Here is a 23,684-nt window from a genome sequence, read left to right on the forward strand (position 1 = left end):
GACCTGTCACGCTGACTGATGGGTTTAGAAGAGATAAGGGGACCTGTCACGAAGAGTGATGGGTTTAGAAGAGATAAGGGGACGTGTCACGTTGACTGATGGGTTTAGAAGAGATAAGGGGACCTGTCACGTTGACTGATGGGTTTAGAAGAGATAAGGGGACCTGTCACCCTGACTGATGGGTTTAGAAGAGATAAGGGGACCTGTCACATTGACTGATGGGTTTAGAAGAGATAAGGGGACCTGTCACGCTGACTGATGGATTTAGAAGAGATGAGGGGACCTGTCACATTGACTGATGGGTTTAGAAGAGATAAGGGGACCTGTCACGTTGACTGATGGGTTTAGAAGAGATAAGGGGACCTGTCACGCTGACTGATGGGTTTAGAAGAGATAACAGGACCTGTCACGAAGAGTGATGGGTTTAGAAGAGATAAGGGGACCTGTCACGCTGACTGATGGGTTTAGAAGAGATAAGGGGACCTGTCACGCTGACTGATGGGTTTAGAAGAGATAAGGGGACCTGTCATGTTGACTGATGGGTTTAGAAGAGATAAGGGGACCTGTCACGCTGACTGATGGGTTTAGAAGAGATAAGGGGACCTGTCACGAAGAGTTATGGGTTTAGAAGAGATAAGGGGACCTGTCACACTGACTGATGGGTTTAGAAGAGATAAGGGGACCTGTCACGCTGACTGATGGGTTTAGAAGAGATAAGGGGACCTGTCACGAAGAGTGATGGGTTTAGAAGAGATAAGGGGACCTGTCACGTTGACTGATGGGTTTAGAAGAGATAAGGGGACCTGTCACGTTGACTGATGGGTTTAGAAGTGATAAGGGGACCTGTCATGTTGACTGATGGGTTTAGAAGAGATAAGGGGACCTGTCACGTTGACTGATGGGTTTAGAAGAGATAAGGGAACCTGTCACGTTGACTGATGGGTTCAGAAGAGATAAGGGGACCTGTCATGTTTACTGATGGGTTTAGAAGAGATAAGGGGACCTGTCACCCTGACTGATGGGTTTAGAAGAGATAAGGGGACCTGTCACATTGACTGATGGGTTTAGAAGAGATAAGGGGGCCTGTCACGTTGACTGATGGGTTTAGAAGAGATAAGGGGACCTGTCATGTTCACTGATGGGTTTAGAAGAGATAAGGGGACCTGTCACGTTGACTGATGGGTTTAGAAGAGATAAGGGGACCTGTCACGTTGACTGATGGGTTTAGAAGAGATAAGGGGACCTGTCACGTTGACTGATGGGTTTAGAAGAGATAAGGGGACCTGTCACGCTGACTGATGGGTTTAGAAGAGATAAGGGGACCTGTCACGCTGACTGATGGGTTTAGAAGAGATAAGGGGACCTGTCACGTTGACAGATGGGTTTAGAATAGATAAGGGGACCTGTCACACTGACTGATGGGTTTAGAAGAGATAAGGGGACCTGTCATGTTGACTGATGGGTTTAGAATAGATAAGGGGACCTGTCACGCTGACTGATGGGTTTAGAAGAGATAAGGGGACCTGTCACGTCGACTGGTGGGTTTAGAAGAGATAAGGGGACCTGTCACGCTGACTGATGGATTTAGAAGAGATGAGGGGACCTGTCACATTGACTGATGGGTTTAGAAGAGATAAGGGGACCTGTCACGTTGACTGATGGGTTTAGAAGAGATAAGGGGACCTGTCACGCTGACTGATGGGTTTAGAAGAGATAACAGGACCTGTCACGAAGAGTGATGGGTTTATAAGAGATAAGGGGACCTGTCACGCTGACTGATGGGTTTAGAAGAGATAAGGGGACCTGTCACGCTGACTGATGGGTTTAGAAGAGATAAGGGGACCTGTCATGTTGACTGATGGGTTTAGAAGAGATAAGGGGACCTGTCACGCTGACTGATGGGTTTAGAAGAGATAAGGGGACCTGTCACGAAGAGTGATGGGTTTAGAAGAGATAAGGGGACCTGTCACACTGACTGATGGGTTTAGAAGAGATAAGGGGACCTGTCACGCTGACTGATGGGTTTAGAAGAGATAAGGGGACCTGTCACGAAGAGTGATGGGTTTAGAAGAGATAAGGGGACCTGTCACGTTGACTGATGGGTTTAGAAGAGATAAGGGGACCTGTCACGTTGACTGATGGGTTTAGAAGAGATAAGGGGACCTGTCACGCTGACTGATGGGTTTAGAAGAGATAAGGGGACCTGTCATGTTGACTGATGGGTTTAGAAGAGATAAGGGGACCTGTCACGCTGACTGATGGGTTTAGAAGAGATAAGGGGACCTGTCACGAAGAGTGATGGGTTTAGAAGAGATAAGGGGACCTGTCACACTGACTGATGGGTTTAGAAGAGATAAGGGGACCTGTCACGCTGACTGATGGGTTTAGAAGAGATAAGGGGACCTGTCACGAAGAGTGATGGGTTTAGAAGAGATAAGGGGACCTGTCACGTTGACTGATGGGTTTAGAAGAGATAAGGGGACCTGTCACGTTGACTGATGGGTTTAGAAGAGATAAGGGGACCTGTCACATTGACTGATGGGTTTAGAAGAGATAAGGGGACCTGTCACGTTGACTGATGGGTTTAGAAGAGATAAGGGGACCTGTCACGCTGACTGATGGGTTTAGAAGAGATAAGGGGACCTGTCACGAAGAGTTATGGGTTTAGAAGAGATAAGGGGACCTGTCACGCTGACTGATGGGTTTAGAAGAGATAAGGGGACCTGTCACGTTGACTGATGGGTTTAGAAGAGATAAGGGGACCTGTCACGTTGACCGATTGGTTTAGAAGAGATAAGGGAGCCTGTCACGTTGACTGATGGGTTTAGAAGAGATAAGGGGACCTGTCACGTTGACTGATGGGTTTAGAAGAGATAAGGGGACCTGCCACGTTGACTGATGGGTTTAGAAGAGATAAGGGGACCTGTCACGTTGACTGATGGGTTTAGAAGAGATAAGAGGACCGGTCATGCTGACTGATGGGTTTAGAAGAGATAAGGGGACCTGTGAGGCTGACTGATGGGTTTAGAAGAGATAAGGGGACCTGTCACGTTGAGTGATGGGTTTAGAAGAGATAACGGGACCTGTCACATTGACTGATGGGTTTAGAAGTGATAAGGGGACCTGTCATGTTGACTGATGGGTTTAGAAGAGATAAGGGGACCTGTCACGTTGACTGATGGGTTCAGAAGAGATAAGGGGACCTGTCATGTTTACTGATGGGTTTAGAAGAGATAAGGGGACCTGTCACCCTGACTGATGGGTTTAGAAGAGATAAGGGGACCTGTCACATTGACTGATGGGTTTAGAAGAGATAAGGGGGCCTGTCACGTTGACTGATGGGTTTAGAAGAGATAAGGGGACCTGTCATGTTGACTGATGGGTTTAGAAGAGATAAGGGGACCTGTCACGTTGACTGATGGGTTTAGAAGAGATAAGGGGACCTGTCACGTTGACTGATGGGTTTAGAAGAGATAAGGGGACCAGTCACGTTGACTGATGGGTTTAGAAGAGATAAGGGGACCTGTCACGCTGACTGATGGGTTTAGAAGAGATAAGGGGACCTGTCACCCTGACTGATGGGTTTAGAAGAGATAAGGGGACCTGTCACGCTGACTGATGGGTTTAGAAGAGATAAGGGGACCTGTCACGCTGACTGATGGGTTTAGAAGAGATAAGGGGACCTGTCACGGTGACTGATGGGTTTAGAAGAGATAAGGGGACCTGTCACGTTGACTGATGGGTTTAGAAGAGATAAGGGGACCTGTCACCCTGACTGATGGGTTTAGAAGAGATAAGGGGACCTGTCACACTGACTGATGGGTTTAGAAGAGATAAGGGGACCTGTCACGTTGACTGGTGGGTTTAGAAGAGATAAGGGGACCTGTCACATCGACTGATGGGTTTAGAAGAGATAAGGGGACCTGTCACGCTGACTGATGGGTTTAGAAGAGATAAGGGGACCTGTCACGTCGACTGATGGGTTTAGAAGAGATAAGGGGACCTGTCACATCGACTGATGGGTTTAGAAGAGATAAGGGGACCTGTCACGTTGACTGATGGGTTTAGAAGAGATAAGGGGACCTGTCACGTTGACTGATGGGTTTAGAAGAGATAAGGGGACCTGTCACGTTGACTGATGGGTTTAGAAGAGTTAACAGGACCTGTCACGTTGACTGATGGGTTTAGAAGAGATAAGGGGACCTGTCACGTTGACTGATGGGTTTAGAAGAGATAAGGGGACCTGTCACGCTGACTGATGGGTTTAGAAGAGATAAGGGGACCTGTCACGCTGACTGATGGGTTTAGAAGAGATACGGGGACCTGTCACGTTGACAGATGGGTTTAGAATAGATAAGGGGACCTGTCACACTGACTGATGGGTTTAGAAGAGATAAGGGGACCTGTCATGTTGACTGATGGGTTTAGAAGAGATAAGGGGACCTGTCACGCTGACTGATGGGTTTAGAAGAGATAAGGGGACCTGTCACATTGACTGATGGGTTTAGAAGAGATAAGGGGACCTGTCACATTGACTGATGGGTTTAGAAGAGATAAGGGGTCCTGTCACGCTGACTGATGGGTTTAGAAGAGATAAGGGGACCTGTCACGCTGACTGATGGGTTTAGAAGAGATAAGGGGACCTGTCACCCTGACTGATGGGTTTAGAAGAGATAAGGGGACCTGTCACGTTGACTGATGGGTTTAGAAGAGATAAGGGGTCCTGTCACGCTGACTGATGGGTTTAGAAGAGATAAGGGGACCTGTCACGTTGACTGATGGGTTTAGAAGAGATAAGGGGACCTGTCATGTTGACTGATGGGTTTAGAAGAGATAAGGAGACCTGTCACGTTGACTGATGGGTTTAGAAGAGATAAGGGGACCTGTCATGTTGACTGATGGGTTTAGAAGAGATAAGGGGACCTGTCATGTTGACTGATGGGTTTAGAAGAGATAAGGGGACCTGTCACGTTGACTGATGGGTTTAGAAGAGATAAGGAGACCTGTCACGTTGACTGATGGGTTTAGAAGAGATAAGGGGACCTGTCATGTTGACTGATGGTTTTAGAAGAGATAAGGGGACCTGTCACGTTGACTGATGGGTTTAGAAGAGATAAGGGGACCTGTCACGTTGACTGATGGGTTTAGAAGAGATAAGGGGACCTGTCACCCTGACTGATGGGTTTAGAAGAGATAAGGGGACCTGTCACACTGACTGATGGGTTTAGAAGAGATAAGGGGACCTGTCACGTTGACTGATGGGTTTAGAAGAGATAAGGGGACCTGTCACGTTGACTGATGGGTTTAGAAGAGTTAACAGGACCTGTCACGTTGACTGATGGGTTTAGAAGAGATAAGGGGACCTGTCACGTTGACTGATGGGTTTAGAAGAGATAAGGGGACCTGTCACGCTGACTGATGGGTTTAGAAGAGATAAGGGGACCTGTCACGCTGACTGATGGGTTTAGAAGAGATACGGGGACCTGTCACGTTGACAGATGGGTTTAGAATAGATAAGGGGACCTGTCACACTGACTGATGGGTTTAGAAGAGATAAGGGGACCTGTCATGTTGACTGATGGGTTTAGAAGAGATAAGGGGACCTGTCACGCTGACTGATGGGTTTAGAAGAGATAAGGGGACCTGTCACATTGACTGATGGGTTTAGAAGAGATAAGGGGACCTGTCACATTGACTGATGGGTTTAGAAGAGATAAGGGGTCCTGTCACGCTGACTGATGGGTTTAGAAGAGATAAGGGGACCTGTCACGCTGACTGATGGGTTTAGAAGAAATAAGGGGACCTGTCACCCTGACTGATGGGTTTAGAAGAGATAAGGGGACCTGTCACGTTGACTGATGGGTTTAGAAGAGATAAGGGGTCCTGTCACGCTGACTGATCGGTTTAGAAGAGATAAGGGGACCTGTCACGTTGACTGATGGGTTTAGAAGAGATAAGGGGACCTGTCATGTTGACTGATGGGTTTAGAAGAGATAAGGAGACCTGTCACGTTGACTGATGGGTTTAGAAGAGATAAGGGGACCTGTCATGTTGACTGATGGGTTTAGAAGAGATAAGGGGACCTGTCATGTTGACTGATGGGTTTAGAAGAGATAAGGGGACCTGTCACGTTGACTGATGGGTTTAGAAGAGATAAGGAGACCTGTCACGTTGACTGATGGGTTTAGAAGAGATAAGGGGACCTGTCACATTGACTGATGGGTTTAGAAGAGATAAGGGGTCCTGTCACGCTGACTGATGGGTTTAGAAGAGATAAGGGGACCTGTCACGCTGACTGATGGGTTTAGAAGAGATAAGGGGTCCTGTCACGCTGACTGATGGGTTTAGAAGAGATAAGGGGACCTGTCACGTTGACTGATGGGTTTAGAAGAGATAAGGGGACCTGTCATGTTGACTGATGGGTTTAGAAGAGATAAGGAGACCTGTCACGTTGACTGATGGGTTTAGAAGAGATAAGGGGACCTGTCATGTTGACTGATGGGTTTAGAAGAGATAAGGGGACCTGTCATGTTGACTGATGGGTTTAGAAGAGATAAGGGGACCTGTCATGTTGACTGATGGTTTTAGAAGAGATAAGGGGACCTGTCACGTTGACTGATGGGTTTAGAAGAGATAAGGGGACCTGTCATGTTGACTGATGGTTTTAGAAGAGATAAGGGGACCTGTCACGTTGACTGATGGGTTTAGAAGAGATAAGGGGACCTGTCACGTTGACTGATGGGTTTAGAAGAGATAAGGGGACCTGTCACCCTGACTGATGGGTTTAGAAGAGATAAGGGGACCTGTCACACTGACTGATGGGTTTAGAAGAGATAAGGGGACCTGTCACGTTGACTGATGGGTTTAGAAGAGATAAGGGGACCTGTCACACTGACTGATGGGTTTAGAAGAGATAAGGGGACCTGTCATGTTTACTGTTGGGTTTAGAAGAGATAAGGGGACCTGTCACGCTGACTGGTGGGTTTAGAAGAGATAAGGGGACCTGTCACGTTGACTGATGGGTTTAGAAGAGATAAGGGGACCTGTCACACTGACTGATGGGTTTAGAAGAGATAAGGGGACCTGTGATGCTGACTGATTGGTTTAGAAGAGATAAGGGAGCCTGTCACCCTGACTGATGGGTTTAGAAGAGATAAGGGGACCTGTCATGTTGACTGATGGGTTTAGAAGAGATAAGGAGACCTGTCACGTTGACTGATGGGTTTAGAAGAGATAAGGGGACCTGTCATGTTGACTGATGGGTTTAGAAGAGATAAGGGGACCTGTCATGTTGACTGATGGGTTTAGAAGAGATAAGGGGACCTGTCACGTTGACTGATGGGTTTAGAAGAGATAAGGAGACCTGTCACGTTGACTGATGGGTTTAGAAGAGATAAGGGGACCTGTCATGTTGACTGATGGTTTTAGAAGAGATAAGGGGACCTGTCACGTTGACTGATGGGTTTAGAAGAGATAAGGGGACCTGTCACGTTGACTGATGGGTTTAGAAGAGATAAGGGGACCTGTCACCCTGACTGATGGGTTTAGAAGAGATAAGGGGACCTGTCACACTGACTGATGGGTTTAGAAGAGATAAGGGGACCTGTCACGTTGACTGATGGGTTTAGAAGAGATAAGGGGACCTGTCACACTGACTGATGGGTTTAGAAGAGATAAGGGGACCTGTCATGTTTACTGTTGGGTTTAGAAGAGATAAGGGGACCTGTCACGCTGACTGGTGGGTTTAGAAGAGATAAGGGGACCTGTCACGTTGACTGATGGGTTTAGAAGAGATAAGGGGACCTGTCACACTGACTGATGGGTTTAGAAGAGATAAGGGGACCTGTGATGCTGACTGATTGGTTTAGAAGAGATAAGGGAGCCTGTCACCCTGACTGATGGGTTTAGAAGAGATAAGGGGACCTGTCGTGTTGACTGATGGGTTTAGAAGAGATAAGGGGACCTGTCACCCTGACTGATGGGTTTAGAAGAGATAAGGGGACCTGTCGTGTTGACTGATGGGTTTAGAAGAGATAAGGGGACCTGTGAGGCTGACTGATGGGTTTAGAAGAGATAAGGGGACCTGTCACGCTGACTGATGTAGGGCAGTATAAAACCCTCTGGCAGCAGCGTGGTTAGCAGTCTGTAGGGCAGTATAAAACCCTCTGGCAGCAGCGTGGTTAGCAGTCTGTTGGGCAGTATAAAACCCTCTGGCAGCAGCGTGGTTAGCAGTCTGTAAGGCAGTATAAAACCCTCTGGCAGCAGCGTGGTTAGCAGTCTGTAGGGCAGTATAAAACCCTCTGGCAGCAGCGTGGTTAGCAGTCTGTAAGGCAGTATAAAACCCTCTGGCAGCAGTGTGGTTAGCAGTCTGTAAGGCAGTATAAAACCCTCTGGCAGCAGCGTGGTTAGCAGTCTGTAAGGCAGTATAAAACCCTCTGGCAGCAGTGTGGTTAGCAGTCTGTAAGGCAGTATAAAACCCTCTGGCAGCAGCGTGGTTAGCAGTCTGTAAGGCAGTATAAAACCCTCTGGCAGCAGCGTGGTTAGCAGTCTGTAAGGCAGTATAAAACCCTCTGGCAGCAGCGTGGTTAGCAGTCTGTAGGGCAGTATAAAACCCTCTGGCAGCAGCGTGGTTAGCAGTCTGTAAGGCAGTATAAAACCCTCTGGCAGCAGCGTGGTTAGCAGTCTGTAAGGCAGTATAAAACCCTCTGGCAGCAGCGTGGTTAGCAGTCTGTAAGGCAGTATAAAACCCTCTGGCAGCAGCGTGGTTAGCAGTCTGTAAGGCAGTATAAAACCATCTGGCAGCAGCGTGGTTAGCAGTCTGAAAGGTAGTATAAAACCCTCTGGCAGCAGCGTGGTTAGCAGTCTGTAAGGCAGTATAAAACCATCTGGCAGCAGCGTGGTTAGCAGTCTGAAAGGTAGTATAAAACCCTCTGGCAGCAGCATGGTTAGCAGTCTGTAAGGCAGTATAAAACCCTCTGGCAGCAGCGTGGTTAGCAGTCTGTAAGGCAGTATAAAACCCTCTGGCAGCAGCGTGGTTAGCAGTCTGTAAGGCAGTATAAAACCCTCTGGTAGAGAAGCGTGGTTAGCAGTCTGTAAGGCAGTATAAAACCCTCTGGCAGCAGCGTGGTTAGCAGTCTGTAAGGCAGTATAAAACCCTCTGGCAGCAGCGTGGTTAGCAGTCTGTAAGGCAGTATAAAACCCTCTGGCAGAGAAGCGTGGTTAGCAGTCTGTAAGGCAGTATAAAACCCTCTGGTAGAGAAGCGTGGTTAGCAGTCTGTAAGGCAGTATAAAACCCTCTGGCAGCAGCGTGGTTAGCAGTCTGTAAGGCAGTATAAAACCCTCTGGCAGCAGCGTGGTTAGCAGTCTGTAAGGCAGTATAAAACCCTCTGGCAGAGAAGCGTGGTTAGCAGTCTGTAGGGCAGTATAAAACCCTCTGGCAGCAGCGTGGTTAGCAGTCTATAGGGCAGTATAACACCCTCTGGCAGCAGCGTGGTTAGCAGTCTGTAGGGCAGTATAAAACCCTCTGGCAGCAGTGTGGTTAGCAGTCTGTAAGGCAGTATATAACCCTCTGGCAGCAGCGTGGTTAGCAGTCTGTAAGGCAGTATAAAACCCTCTGGCAGCAGCGTGGTTAGCAGTCTGTAAGGCAGTATAAAACCCTCTGGCAGCAGCGTGGTTAGCAGTCTGTAAGGCAGTATAAAACCATCTGGCAGCAGCGTGGTAAGCAGTCTGTAAGGCAGTATAAAACCCTCTGGCAGCAGCGTGGTTAGCAGTCTGTAAGGCAGTATGAAACCCTCTGGCAGCAGCGTGGTTAGCAGTCTGTAGGGCAGTATAAAACCCTCTGGCAGCAGCGTGGTTAGCAGTCTGTAGCAAGAGTGGAGAGGTATCATTAAAAGGGGCCTGTGCCTCTTTAAGTACGATTCTACTCTCTGGGCGCTGATTCTTCACGCCTCGCTTGGCGCCCATCTCTCTCTCTCTCTCTCTCTCCCTCTCTCTCTCTCTCTCTCTCTCTCCCTTTCTTTCTCTCTCTCTCCCTTTCTCTCTGTCTCTCCTTTTCTCTCTCTCTCTCTCTCTCTCTCTCTCTCTCTCTCTCTCTCTCTCTCCCTTTCGCTCTGTCTCTCTCCATATCTCTCTGTTTCTCCCTTTCTCTCTCCCACCCTCATCTCTCTCTCTCTCTCTCTCTCGCTCTCTCTCTCTCTCCCTTTCTTTCTCTCTCTCTCCCTTTCTCTCTGTCTCTCCTTTTCTCTCTCTCTCTCTCTCTCTCTCTCTCTCTCTCTCTCTCTCTCTCTCTCTCTCTCTCTCTCTCTCTCTCCCTTTCGCTCTGTCTCTCTCCATATCTCTCTGTTTCTCCCTTTCTCTCTCCCCCCCTCTCTCTCTCTCTCCCTTTCTTTCTCTCTCTCTCTCCCCTTTTCGCTCTCTCTCTCCCTTTTTCTCTCTCTCTCTCCCTTTCTCTCCCTATCGCTCTGCTTCTCCCTTTCTCTCTTCCCCTCTCTCTCTCTCTCTCTCTCTCTCTCTCTCTCTCTCTCTCTCTCTCTCTCTCTCTCTTTCTCTTTCTCTTTCTCTCTCTCTCTCTCTCTCTCTCTCTCTCTCTCTCTCTCCTTATATATATATATATATATATGAGGGCCTAAACAGCGCAGTGGAGACACACACACTGTGTCACACACACACTCACCACACACACTGTGTCTCACACACACATACACACTGTGTCTCTCTCTCTCACACACACACACAGACACACACACACACACACACATACAACAGTCAGGTTAGGAGCAGGCAGTCAGGGAGAAACAGCCAGGTTAGGAGCAGGCAGTCAGGGAGAAACAGCCAGGTGAAGAGCAGGCAGTACGGGAGAAACAGTCAGGTCAAGAGCAGGCAGTCAGAGAGAAACAGTTAGGTTAGAAGCAGGCAGTCGGGGAGAAACAGTCAGGTTAGGAGCAGGCAGTCAGGGAGAAACAGTCAGGTTAGGAGCAGGCAGTAAGGGAGAAACAGTTAGGTTAGGAGCAGGCAGTCAGGGAGAAACAGCCAGGTTAGGAGCAGGCAGTCAGGGAGAAACAGTCAGGTTAGGAGCAGGCAGTCAGGGAGAAACAGCCAGGTTTGGAGCAGGCAGTCAGGGAGAAACAGTCAGTTTAGGAGCAGGCAGTCAGGGAGAAACAGTCAGGTTAGGAACAGGCAGTCAGGGAGAAACAGTCAGATTAGGAGCAGGCAGTCAGGGAGAATCAGTCAGGTTGGGAGCAGGCAGTCAGGGAGAAACAGTCAGGTTAGGAGCAGGCAGTCAGGGAGAAACAGTCAGGTTGGGAGCAGGCAGTCAGGGAGAAACAGTCAGGTTAGGAGAAGGCAGTCAGGGAGAAACAGTCAGATTAGGAGCAGGCAGTCAGGGAGAAACAGTCAGGTTAGGAGCAGGCAGTCAGGGAGAAACAGCCAGGTGAAGAGCAGGCAGTCAGGGAGAAACAGTCAGGTTAGGAGAATGCAGTCAGAGAGAACCAGTCAGGTCAGGAGCAGGCAGTCAGGGAGAAACAGCCAGGTTAGTAGCAGGCAGTCAGGGAGAAACAGTCAGGTTAGGAGCAGAATCCATTCAGTTCAGCACCGTGGACAGCAGCCGGTCGGGAAAGCTGTTACTACGTGGCAACAACACAGCAACGCATCACAGTCTCCCCACAAAGCGATCCGTGGGCGGTGTTTGACACCCGTTAGCGGCTGGGGATAGAGCGTGGGGGGCTGGCTGGCTGTCATCTGTTTAACCGGCACGTTTCACGGAGAGGAGCAGCCAGACCTTCCGTCGTTTAATAAAAACCTTCAGATTGACTTCCGTTTACGCTGCACCGCTGTTAGGGTCAGCTCACGAGACCCGACTGGAGTAAGACATTGACATTTCAGAAAACAAACCGGATTTGAAAAACGGGATATATATTTTGTGCTTTTCGGTACACGTGTGTGAGTGAGGGAGCAAAAGAGAGAGGAGAGAGAGAGAGAGAGAGAGAGAGAGAGACAGAGAGAGAGAGAGAGAGAGAGAGACAGAGAGAGAGAGAGACAGAGAGAGAGAGAGAGAGAGAGAGAGAGAGAGAGAGAGAGAGAGAGAGAGAGAGAGAGAGAGACAGAGCGTGTAAGTGCCGTGTTGTTTGTGTCGGTGTTTCGGCTAAAGCGCTTTGTGTGTGTTTGTGTGTAGCTGGCGATGTGTCTGCATGAGTGTGTGTGAGTGTGGTGTGTGTGTGTGTGTGTGTGTGTATGTGTAGTGTGTTCGCTCTGGACCGGAGAGAGGATATCCAAGAACAATGTTAGCGTGTCAACAACAACAACAGCGGCAGGCTAACGGTCGGATGTGTACTTGCCGTTTCTCTCATACCGGGAGATAGAAAAGGCGCTCGTTCATTCAAGGAGGGAGGAGGAGGACGTTACCGGAATACCTAAGAGACGAGTGGAGCTGAACCGTCTTCCCGCCTGTCTGACTGACTGTCTGTCTGCCTGGCTAACGTGAATGAAATCGTTAACGGAGGAGAAGAGCGTTTCAATCCACAGCCGTCCAGGATTCTATCGGTGAGTTGTATAGTCTATACATAACGTGTGTATGTATGTATGTGACAGATAGATTATTGATGGTGTAATCAAAAAAATACATATTTAAAATATTATAACGCGCTCGTTCAACAACAAAAATAAATACATGTCAATTGTGTTGTTGTTTTTTTTGTTGTGTTATTATTAGACGGATGAAGATGGAGTCATTCCGCCGCTGTGGACGTTAACGGACGTTCGGTCTGGAGAGGCTGGTTGGGGAAGTTGAGCTAGGAGACTGAACGGGAGGAAAGAGGGAGAGGCTGGTTAGGGTAGCTAAAGGGACGCAGCCCAGCCCTGGATTTCAACAGGAGATTCCAAGAAGACGAAGAAGAAGAGGAGAAAGCTATGTGGCGTCACCGCTGCCGCCAGTCTAGTCTGTGGTGGAGTCTTGAGCCACTGGTCGTTAAAACGACCCGGTTTGATCAGTGAAGCCCCGAGCCTACTCTCTCTCTCTCTCTCTCTCTCTCGCTCTTCCTTTCCCTTCTCTTTACCGATGTAAATGACATCGGTTGTTTTTCTCAGTAAGTAAGCTGTCTCGTGACGTGAGATATTTAAAACCGTCAATGAAGATGTTGATGTGTGACCGGGGCGTCCAGATGCTGGTGACCACCGTGGGGGCTTTCGCCGCCTTCAGCCTCATGACGATCGCGGTCGGGACCGACTACTGGCTGTACTCACGAGGGACGTGCAAAAGTAAAAGCACCAATGACAACGACACGAGCCGGAAGAACGAAGAGGTGATGACTCACTCTGGTCTGTGGCGAACCTGCTGTCTGGAAGGTGAGAGAGAGAGAGAGAGAGAGAGAGAGAGAGAGAGAGAGAGAGAGAGAGAGAGAGAGAGAGAGGAGGGTGGTCTGTGGCCAACCTGCTGTCTGGAAGGTAAGAGAGAGAGAGAGAGAGAGAGGGGGGGAGGGGAGGGAGGGTGGTCTGTGGCAAACCTGCTGTCTGGAAGGTAAGAGAGAGAGAGAGAGAGAGAGAGAGAGAGAGAGAGAGAGAGAGAGAGAGAGAGAGAGAGAGAGAGAGAGAGAGAGAGCGAGAGAGCGAGAGAGAGAGAGAGAGAGAGAGAGAGAGAGAGAGGAGAGATGAGAGAGAGAGAGAGAGAGAGAGAGAGAGAGAGAGAGAGAGAGAGAGAGAGGAGGGTGGTCTGTGGCCAACCTGCTGTCTGGAAGGTAAGAGAGAGAGAGAGAGAGAGAGGGGGGGAGGGGAGGGAGGGTGGTCTGTGGCCAACCTGCTGTCTGGAAGGTAAGAGAGAGAGAGAGAGAGGGGGGGAGGGGAGGGAGGGTGGTCTGTGGCCAACCTGCTGTCTGGAAGGTAAGAGAGAGAGAGAGAGAGAGAGAGACAGAGACAGAGAGAGAGGCCTGCTACCGCTCTGCTAATCATCAGATGGGTGGGGAGAGGAGGTAAGGGGGCCCACGTGGGCAACTGGGGGGGCCCTGCCTTGTTTGGGTAACTGACTCAGGGCCGGCCCTAGCCTTTTGCCATGGGGCATATAGAATATGTTTCAGTTTTAAATCATGTTTTTTTTTGCAATTCTACACATTTTGTCATGGGGTGGAGAGTCATTTTTTAGCAGTTTTAAAGCTAGAATCTAGATTTGCCATGACTTATGCCATCTGTTAATGATATGTGAGTGAGAGTGTAATAAAATCAATGGAGGTCAGGGCCCCTGGAGGTCAGGCCCCCTAGAGGTCAGGCCCCTTGTTGGTCAGGCCCCCTAGAGGTCAGGGCCCCTGGAGGTCAGGAACCCTGGAGGTCAGGCCCCCTGGAGGTCAGGAACCCTGGAGGTCAGGAACCCTGGAGGTCAGGAACCCTGGAGGTCAGGAACCCTGGAGGTCAGGCCCCATGGAGGTCAGGAACCTTGGAGGTCAGGGCCCCTGGAGGTCAGGCCCCATGGAGGTCAGGAACCCTGGAGGTCAGGCCCCATGGAGGTCAGGCCCCATGGAGGTCAGGAACCCTGGAGGTCAGGCCCCCTGGAGGTCAGGCCCCATGGAGGTCAGGGCCCCTGGAGGTCAGGCCCCTGGAGGTCAGGCCCCCTGGAGGTCAGGAACCCTGGAGGTCAGGCCCCATGGAGGTCAGGGCCCCTGGAGGTCAGGCCCCTTGTTGGTCAGGCCCCCTGGAGGTCAGGCCCCCTAGAGGTCAGGCCCCTAGAGGTCAGGCCCCCTGGAGGTCAGGAACCTTGGAGGTCAGGAACCCTGGAGGTCAGGCCCCCTGGAGGTCAGGCCCCCTGGAGGTCAGGCCCCTGGAGGTCAGGCCCCATGGAGGTCAGGAACCTTGGAGGTCAGGGCCCCTGGAGGTCAGGCCCCATGGAGGTCAGGAACCCTGGAGGTCAGGCCCCATGGAGGTCAGGCCCCATGGAGGTCAGGAACCCTGGAGGTCAGGCCCCCTGGAGGTCAGGCCCCATGGAGGTCAGGGCCCCTGGAGGTCAGGCCCCTGGAGGTCAGGCCCCCTGGAGGTCAGGAACCCTGGAGGTCAGGCCCCATGGAGGTCAGGGCCCCTGGAGGTCAGGCCCCTTGTTGGTCAGGCCCCCTGGAAGTCAGGCCCCCTAGAGGTCAGGCCCCTAGAGGTCAGGCCCCCTGGAGGTCAGGAACCTTGGAGGTCAGGAACCCTGGAGGTCAGGCCCCCTGGAGGTCAGGCCCCCTGGAGGTCAGGCCCCTGGAGGTCAGGCCCCCTGGAGGTCAGGCCCCCTGGAGGTCAGGCCCCTGGAGGTCAGGCCCCCTGGAGGTCAGGCCCCCTGGAGGTCAGGCCCCCTGGAGGTCAGGGCCCCTTGGCACGTGCCCTGTATTCCCAGTCGGTATTCAGCCATGATTACTACAAGTTTAGATAGCTGGCTGGACAAACTTACCAAGTTTAGATAGCTGGCTGGACAAACTTACCAAGTTTAGATAGCTGGCTGGACAAACTTACCAAGTTTAGATAGCTGGCTGGACAAACTTACCAAGTTTAGATAGCTGGCTGGACAAACTTACCAAGTTTAGATAGCTGGCTGGACAAACTTACCAAGTTTAGATAGCTGGCTGGACAAACTTACCAAGTTTAGATAGCTGGCTAGACTAACTTACCAAGTTTAGATAGCTGGCTGGACAACCTTACCAAGTTTAGATAGCTGGCTAGACTAACTTACCAAGTTTAGATAGCTGGCTAGACTAACTTACCAAGTTTAGATAGCTGGCTAGACTAACTTACCAAGTTTAGATAGCTGGCTAGACTAACTTACCAAGTTTAGATAGCTGGCCGAACTAACTTACCAAGTTTAGATAGCTGGCTAGACTAACTTACCAAGTTTAGATAGCTGGCTAGACTAACTTACCAAGTTTAGATAGCTGGCTAGACTAACTTACCAAGTTTAGATAGCTGGCTGGACTAACTTACCAAGTTTAGATAGCTGGCTAGACTAACTTACCAAGTTTAGATAGCTGGCTGGACTAACTTACCAAGTTTAGATAGCTGGCTGGACTAACTTACCAAGTTTAGATAGCTGGCTGGACTAACTTACCAAGTTTAGATAGCTGGCTAGACCAACTTACCAAGTTTAGATAGCTGGCTAGACTAACTTACCAAGTTTAGATAGCTGGATAGACTAACTTACCAAGTTTAGATAGCTGGATAGACTAACTTACCAAGTTTAGATAGTTGGCTAGACTAACTTACCAAGTTTAGATAGCTGGCTAGACTAACTTACCAAGTTTAGATAGCTGGCTAGACTAACTTACCAAGTTTAGATAGCTGGCTAGACTAACTTACCAAGTTTAGATAGCTGGCTGGACTAACTTACCAAGTTTAGATAGCTGGCTGGACTAACTTACCAAGTTTAGATAGCTGGCTAGACTAACTTACCAAGTTTAGATAGCTGGCTGGACTAACTTACCAAGTTTAGATAGCTGGCTGGACTAACTTACCAAGTTTAGATAGCTGGCTAGACTAACTTACCAAGTTTAGATAGCTGGCTAGACTAACTTACCAAGTTTAGATAGCTGGCTGGACTAACTTACCAAGTTTAGATAGCTGGCTAGACTAACTTACCAAGTTTAGATAGCTGGCTGGACTAACTTACCAAGTTTAGATAGCTGGCTGGACTAACTTACCAAGTTTAGATAGCTGGCTGGACTAACTTACCAAGTTTAGATAGCTGGCTGGACTAACTTACCAAGTTTAGATAGCTGGCTAGACTAACTTACCAAGTTTAGATAGCTGGCTAGACTAACTTACCAAGTTTAGATAGCTGGCTGGACTAACTTACCAAGTTTAGATAGCTGGCTAGACTAACTTACCAAGTTTAGATAGCTGGCTAGACCAACTTACCAAGTTTAGATAGCTGGCTGGACTAACTTACCAAGTTTAGATAGCTGGCTAGACTAACTTACCAAGTTTAGATAGCTGGCTAGACTAACTTACCAAGTTTAGATAGCTGGATAGACTAACTTACCAAGTTTAGATAGCTGGATAGACTAACTTACCAAGTTTAGATAGCTGGATAGACTAACTTACCAAGTTTAGATAGCTGGCTAGACTAACTTACCAAGTTTAGATAGCTGGCTAGACTAACTTACCAAGTTTAGATAGCTGGCTAGACTAACTTACCAAGTTTAGATAGCTGGCTAGACTAACTTACCAAGTTTAGATAGCTGGCTAGATATAGATCTAGACTAGCAAGACAGGACCCTGTATGGGTGAGACAATGTGTTTCTCTGTCTATTAGATATAGATCTAGACTAGCAGGACAGGACTCTGTATGGGTGAGACAGTGTGTCTCTCTGTCTATTAGATATAGATCTAGACTAGCAGGACAGGACCCTGTATGGGTGAGACAGTGTGTCTCTCTGTCTATTAGATATAGATCTAGACTAGCAGGACAGGACCCTGTATGGGTGAGACAATGTGTTTCTCTGTCTATTAGATATAGATCTAGACTAGCAGGACAGGACCCTGTATGGGTGAGACAGTGTGTCTCTCTGTCTATTAGATATAGATCTAGACTAGCAGGACAGGACTCTGTATGGGTGAGACAGTGTCTCTAGTGTCTATTAGATATAGATCTAGACTAGCAGGACAGGACCCTGTATGGGTGAGACAGTGTGTTTCTCTGTCTATTAGATATAGATCTAGACTAGCAGGACAGGACCCTGTATGGGTGAGACAGTGTCTCTCTGTCTATTAGATATAGATCTAGACTAGCAGGACAGGACCCTGTATGGGTGAGACAGTGTGTCTCTCTGTCTATTAGATATAGATCTAGACTAGCAGGACAGGACTCTGTATGGGTGAGACAGTGTCTCTAGTGTCTATTAGATATAGATCTAGACTAGCAGGACAGGACCCTGTATGGGTGAGACAGTGTGTTTCTCTGTCTATTAGATATAGATCTAGACTAGCAGGACAGGACCCTGTATGGGTGAGACAGTGTCTCTCTGTCTATTAGATATAGATCTAGACTAGCAGGACAGGACCCTGTATGGGTGAGACAGTGTGTTTCTCTGTCTATTAGATATAGATATAGACTAGCAGGACAGGACCCTGTATGGGTGAGACAGTGTCTCTCTGTCTATTAGATATAGATCTAGACTAGCAGGACAGGACCCTGTATGGGTGAGACAGTGTCTCTCTGTCTATTAGATATAGATCTAGACTAGCAGGACAGGACCCTGTATGGGTGAGACAGTGTCTCTCTGTCTATTAGATATAGATCTAGACTAGCAGGACAGGACCCTGTATGGGGGAGACAATGCTGTTCTCTAGTTCCACTGTTCTGCTGTTCTCTAGTTCCATGGTTCTGCTGTTCTCTAGTTCCATGGTTCTGTTGTTCTCTAATTCCATGGTTCTGCTGTTCTCTAGTTCCATGGTTCTGCTGTTCTCTAGTTCCACGGTTCTGCTGTTCTCTAGTTCCATGGTTCTGTTGTTCTCTAATTCCATGGTTATGCTGTTCTCTAGTTCCATGGTTCTGCTGTTCTCCAGTTCCACTGTTCTGCTGTTCTCTAATTCCATGGTTCTGCTGTTCTCTAATTCCATGGTTCTGCTGTTCTCTAGTTCCACTGTTCTGCTGTTCTCTAATTCCATGGTTCTGCTGTTCTCTAATTCCATGGTTCTGCTGTTCTCCAGTTCCATGGTTCTGCTGTTCTCTAGTTCCACTGTTCTGCTGTTCTCTAGTTCCATGGTTCTGCTGTTCTCTAGTTCCACTGTTCTGCTGTTCTCTATCTCCACTGTTCTGCTGTTCTCTAGTTCCATGGTTCTGTTGTTCTCTAGTTCCACTGTTCTGCTGTTCTCTAGTTCCATGGTTCTGCTGTTCTCTAACTCCATGGTTCTGTTGTTCTCTAATTCCATGGTTATGCTGTTCTCTAGTTCCATGGTTCTGCTGTTCTCCAGTTCCATGGTTCTGCTGTTCTCCAGTTCCATGGTTCTGCTGTTCTCTAATTCCATGGTTCTGCTGTTTTCTAGTTCCATGGTTCTGCTGTTCTCTAGTTCCATGGTTCTGCTGTTCTGCTGTTCTCTAATTCCATTGTTCTGCTGTTCTCTAGTTCCACTGTTCTGCTGTTCTCCAGTTCCACTGTTCTGCTGTTCTCTAGTTCCACTGTTCTGCTGTTCTCCAGTTCCATGGTTCTGCTGTTCTCTAATTCCATGGTTCTGCTGTTCTCCAGTTCCATGGTTCTGCTGTTCTTTAGTTCCATGGTTCTGCTGTTCTCTAATTCCATGGTTCTGCTGCTCTCTAGTTCCACTGTTCTGCTGTTCTCCAGTTCCATGGTTCTAGTGTTCTCTAGTTCCACGGTTCTGTTGTTCTCCAGTTCCATGGTTCTGCTGTTCTCTAGTTCCATGGTTCTAGTGTTCTCTAGTTCCATGGTTCTGCTGTTCTCTAGTTCCACTGTTCTGCTGTTCTCCAGTTCCATGGTTCTGCTGTTCTCTAGTTCCATGGTTCTGCTGTTCTCTAGTTCCACTGTTCTGCTGTTCTCCAGTTCCATGGTTCTAGTGTTCTCTAGTTCCACGGTTCTGTTGTTCTCCAGTTCCATGGTTCTGCTGTTCTCTAGTTCCATGGTTCTAGTGTTCTCTAGTTCCATGGTTCTGCTGTTCTCTAGTTCCACTGTTCTGCTGTTCTCCAGTTCCATGGTTCTGCTGTTCTCTAGTTCCATGGTTCTGCTGTTCTCTAGTTCCATGGTTCTGCTTTTCTCTAGTTCCATGATTCTGCTGTTCTCTTGTTCCATGGTTCTGCTGTTCTGCTGTTCTCTAGCTCCATGGTTCTGCTGTTCTCTAGTTCCACGGTTCTGCTGTTCTCTTGTTCCATGGTTCTGCTGTTCTGCTGTTCTCTAGCTCCATGGTTCTGCTGTTCTCTAATTCCATGGTTCTGCTGTTCTCTACTTCCATGGTTCTGCTGTTCTCTAATTCCATGGTTCTGCTGTTCTCTAATTCCATGGTTCTGCTGTTCTCTAGTTCCATGGTTCTGCTGTTCTCTAATTCCATGGTTCTGCTGTTCTCTAGTTCCACGGTTATAGTGTTCTCTAATTCCATGGTTCTGCTGTTCTCCAGTTCCATGGTTCTGCTGTTCTCTAATTCCATGGTTCTGCTGTTCTCTAGTTCCATGGTTCTGCTGTTCTCTAATTCCATGGTTCTGCTGTTCTCTAGTTCCATGGTTCTGCTGTTCTCTAATTCCATGGTTCTGCTGTTCTCTAGTTCCATGGTTCTGCTGTTCTCTAATTCCATGGTTCTGCTGTTCTCTAGTTCCATGGTTCTGCTGTTCTCTAGTTCCATGGTTCTGCTGTTCTCTAATTCCATGGTTCTGCTGTTTTCTAGTTCCATGGTTCTGCTGTTCTCTAATTCCATGGTTCTGCTGTTCTCTAGTTCCATGGTTCTGCTGTTCTCTAGTTCCATGGTTCTGCTGTTCTCTAGTTCCATGGTTCTGCTGTTCTCTAGTTCCACGGTTCTGCTGTTCTCTAGTTCCACGGTTTTGCTGTTCCATAGTTCTAGTGTTCTCTAGTGCCATGGCTCTGATGAGACAGGAGACAGAGAGAGACAGGAGAGAGAGAGAGACAGGAGAGAGAGAGAGACAGGAGAGAGAGAGAGAGAGAGACAGGAGAGAGAGAGACAGACAGAGAGAGAGAGAGACAGAGAGAGAGAGAGAGAGAGAGAGAGACAGAGAGAGAGAGAGAGAGAGAGAGAGAGAGAGAGAGAGAGAGAGAGAGAGAGAGAGAGAGAGAGGGAGAGAGAGAGGGAGAGGGAGGGAGATACAGGAGAGAGATGGGAGAGAGAGAGAGATGGGAGAGAGAGAGAGAAAGAGACTCAACTCAAGTTGAGTATATTGAAAAAATCCTGGCACGACGTGACGCACCCCTCCTAGGGACGCCATGGAGGAGCAGTATTAAGCTAGTGCCCCGTAATAGAGGCAGAGAATCCCAGGGAAGAGAGAGAGGAACCAGCCAGGCAGAGACAGCAAGGGCGGTTCGTTGCTCCAGTGCCTTTCCGTTCACCTTCACACTCCTGGGCCAGACTACACTCAATCATAGGACCTACTGAAGACATGAGTCTTCAATAAAGACTTAAAGGTCGAGACCAAGTCTGCGTCTCTCACATGGGTAGGCAGAGCATTCCATAAAGATTGAGCTCTATAGGAGAAAGCCCTGCCTCCAGCTATTTGCTGAGAAATTCTAGAGACAGTAAGGAGGCCTGCGTCTTGTGACCGTAGTGTACGTGTAGGTATGTACGGCAGGATCAGGATTCTAGCAGCCGTGTTTAGCACTAACTGAAGTTTATTTAGTGCTTTATCCGGGTAGCAGGAGAGTAGAGCATTGCAGTAGTCTAATGTAGAAGTGACAAAAGCATGGATACATTTTTTTCAGCATAATTCTTTTTTGCAATGTTAGGAAGATTAAAAAACAAAGGCTGTCCTTGAAACAGTCTTGATATGTTCGTCAAAAGAGAGACCATTGTCCAGAGTAACGTCGAGTTCCTTCGCAGTTTCATTTTAGAGACGTCTGTACACAACCATCGAGATGAATCGTCAGATCCAACCGCAGATATCTTTGTTTCTTGGGATCTAGAACTAGAATCTCTGTTTTCTCAGAGTTTAAAAGTAAAACATTTGTCGCCATCCACTTCCTTATGTCTGAAAACACAGGCTTCCAGGGAGGGCAATTTTTGGAGGCTTCACCATGTTTCATCGAAATGTACAGCTGTTTGTCGTCCGCATAGCAGTGAAAGTTAACATTATGTTTCTGAATGACATCACCGAGAGGTAAAAATATATAGTGAAAACAATAGTGGTCCTAAAACGGAACCTTGAGGAACACCAAACAGGAAGTTAAATCATTCCCTTCAAACTTGCATGTCAGGAAATTTTCACGAATCAATTCTTAGCCAAACATTTAAAAAATGTATTTTTTACTTCTCTAATTACGTTGGTAACCAGTTTATATTCAAGTCAACGTTCATTTCCTTTGACTCTAGCGTTCCGTTTGTACATGTGAAACGAAGCCCAGCACCAAACGGTTCTTCTCCCTCCCTATAAATTCCCTTTTCCTCTCCTTGTCTCATTCACTCCATTGCGTTCTGACCGCTTCCTTCTACACACGCGTGCTGAGTCTGCACACGGGCTACAATTAGACCTACGTAAATAAATACCTATTAAAACGTATCTGATGGGATACACAGGCTCTAGTTAGGCCTACATAAATAAATACCTATTAAAACGTATCTGATGGGATACACAGGCTCTAGTTAGGCCTACATAATCAAATACCTATTAAAACGTATCTGATGGTATACACAGGCTCTAGTTAGGCCTACATAAATAAATACCGTATTAAAATGTATCTGATAGGATACACAGGCTCTAGTTAGGCCTACATAAATAAATACCTATTAAAACGTATCTGATGGGATACACAGGCTCTAGTTAGGCCTACATAAATAAATACCGTATTAAAACGTATCTGATGGGATACACAGGCTCTAGTTAGGCCTACATAAATAAATACCGTATTAAAATGTATCTGATGGGATACACAGGCTCTAGTTAGGCCTACATAAATAAATACCTTATTAAAACGTATCTGATGGGATACACAGGCTCTAGTTAGACCTACATAATCAAATACCTATTAAAACGTATCTGATGGGATACACAGGCTCTAGTTAGGCCTACATAAATAAATACCTATTAAAACGTATCTGATAGGATACACAGGCTCTAGTTAGACCTACATAAATAAATACCTATTAAAACGTATCTGATGGGATACACAGGCTCTAGTTAGGCCTACATAAATAAATACCTATTAAAATGTATCTGATGGGATACACAGGCTCTAGTTAGGCCTGCATAATCAAATACCTATTAAAACGTATCTGATGGGATACACAGGCTCTAGTTAGGCCTACATAAATAAATACCGTATTAAAACGTATCTGATGGGATACACAGGCTCTAGTTAGGCCTACATAATCAAATACCTATTAAAACGTATCTGATAGGATACACAGGCTCTAGTTAGGCCTACATAATCAAATACCTATTAAAACATATCTGATGGGATACACAGGCTCTAGTTAGGCCTACATAATCAAATACCTATTAAAACGTATCTGATGGGATACACAGGCTCTAGTTAGGCCTACATAAATAAATACCTATTAAAATGTATCTGATAGGATACACAGGCTCTAGTTAGGCCTACATAAATAAATACCGTATTAAAACGTATCTGATGGGATACACAGGCTCTAGTTAGGCCTACATAATCAAATACCTATTAAAACGTATCTGATGGGATACACAGGCTCTAGTTAGGCCTACATAAATAAATACCTATTAAAATGTATCTGATAGGATACACAGGCTCTAGTTAGGCCTACATAAATAAATACCGTATTAAAACGTATCTGATGGGATACACAGGCTCTAGTTAGGCCTACATAATCAAATACCTATTAAAACGTATCTGATGGGATACACAGGCTCTAGTTAGGCCTACATAAATAAATACAGTATTAAAACGTATCTGATAGGATACACAGGCTCTAGTTAGACCTACATAAATAAATACCTATTAAAACCTATCTGATGGGATACACAGGCTCTAGTTAGGCCTACATAATCAAATACCTATTAAAACGTATCTGATGGGATACACAGGCTCTAGTTAGGCCTA

General features: G+C 47.5%; 1 protein-coding gene across 1 annotated transcript in view; it reads left to right on the forward strand.

Moving 5' to 3' along the window:
• Nucleotides 1–12,218: 12,218 nt before the first annotated feature.
• LOC129844721 (voltage-dependent calcium channel gamma-3 subunit-like) overlaps nucleotides 12,219–23,684 on the forward strand; it is a 47,711-nt gene continuing 36,245 nt past the window's right edge. Inside the window, exons 1-2 of the mRNA XM_055912770.1 lie at nucleotides 12,219–12,537; nucleotides 12,707–13,338. Coding sequence (XP_055768745.1) covers nucleotides 13,122–13,338 — 217 coding nt within the window. The 5' untranslated portion in view covers nucleotides 12,219–12,537; nucleotides 12,707–13,121. The remainder of the gene's footprint in view (nucleotides 12,538–12,706; nucleotides 13,339–23,684) is intronic.

This window comes from Salvelinus fontinalis, unplaced genomic scaffold (assembly GCF_029448725.1).
Source record: "Salvelinus fontinalis isolate EN_2023a unplaced genomic scaffold, ASM2944872v1 scaffold_0209, whole genome shotgun sequence".
NCBI lineage: Eukaryota > Metazoa > Chordata > Actinopteri > Salmoniformes > Salmonidae > Salvelinus > Salvelinus fontinalis.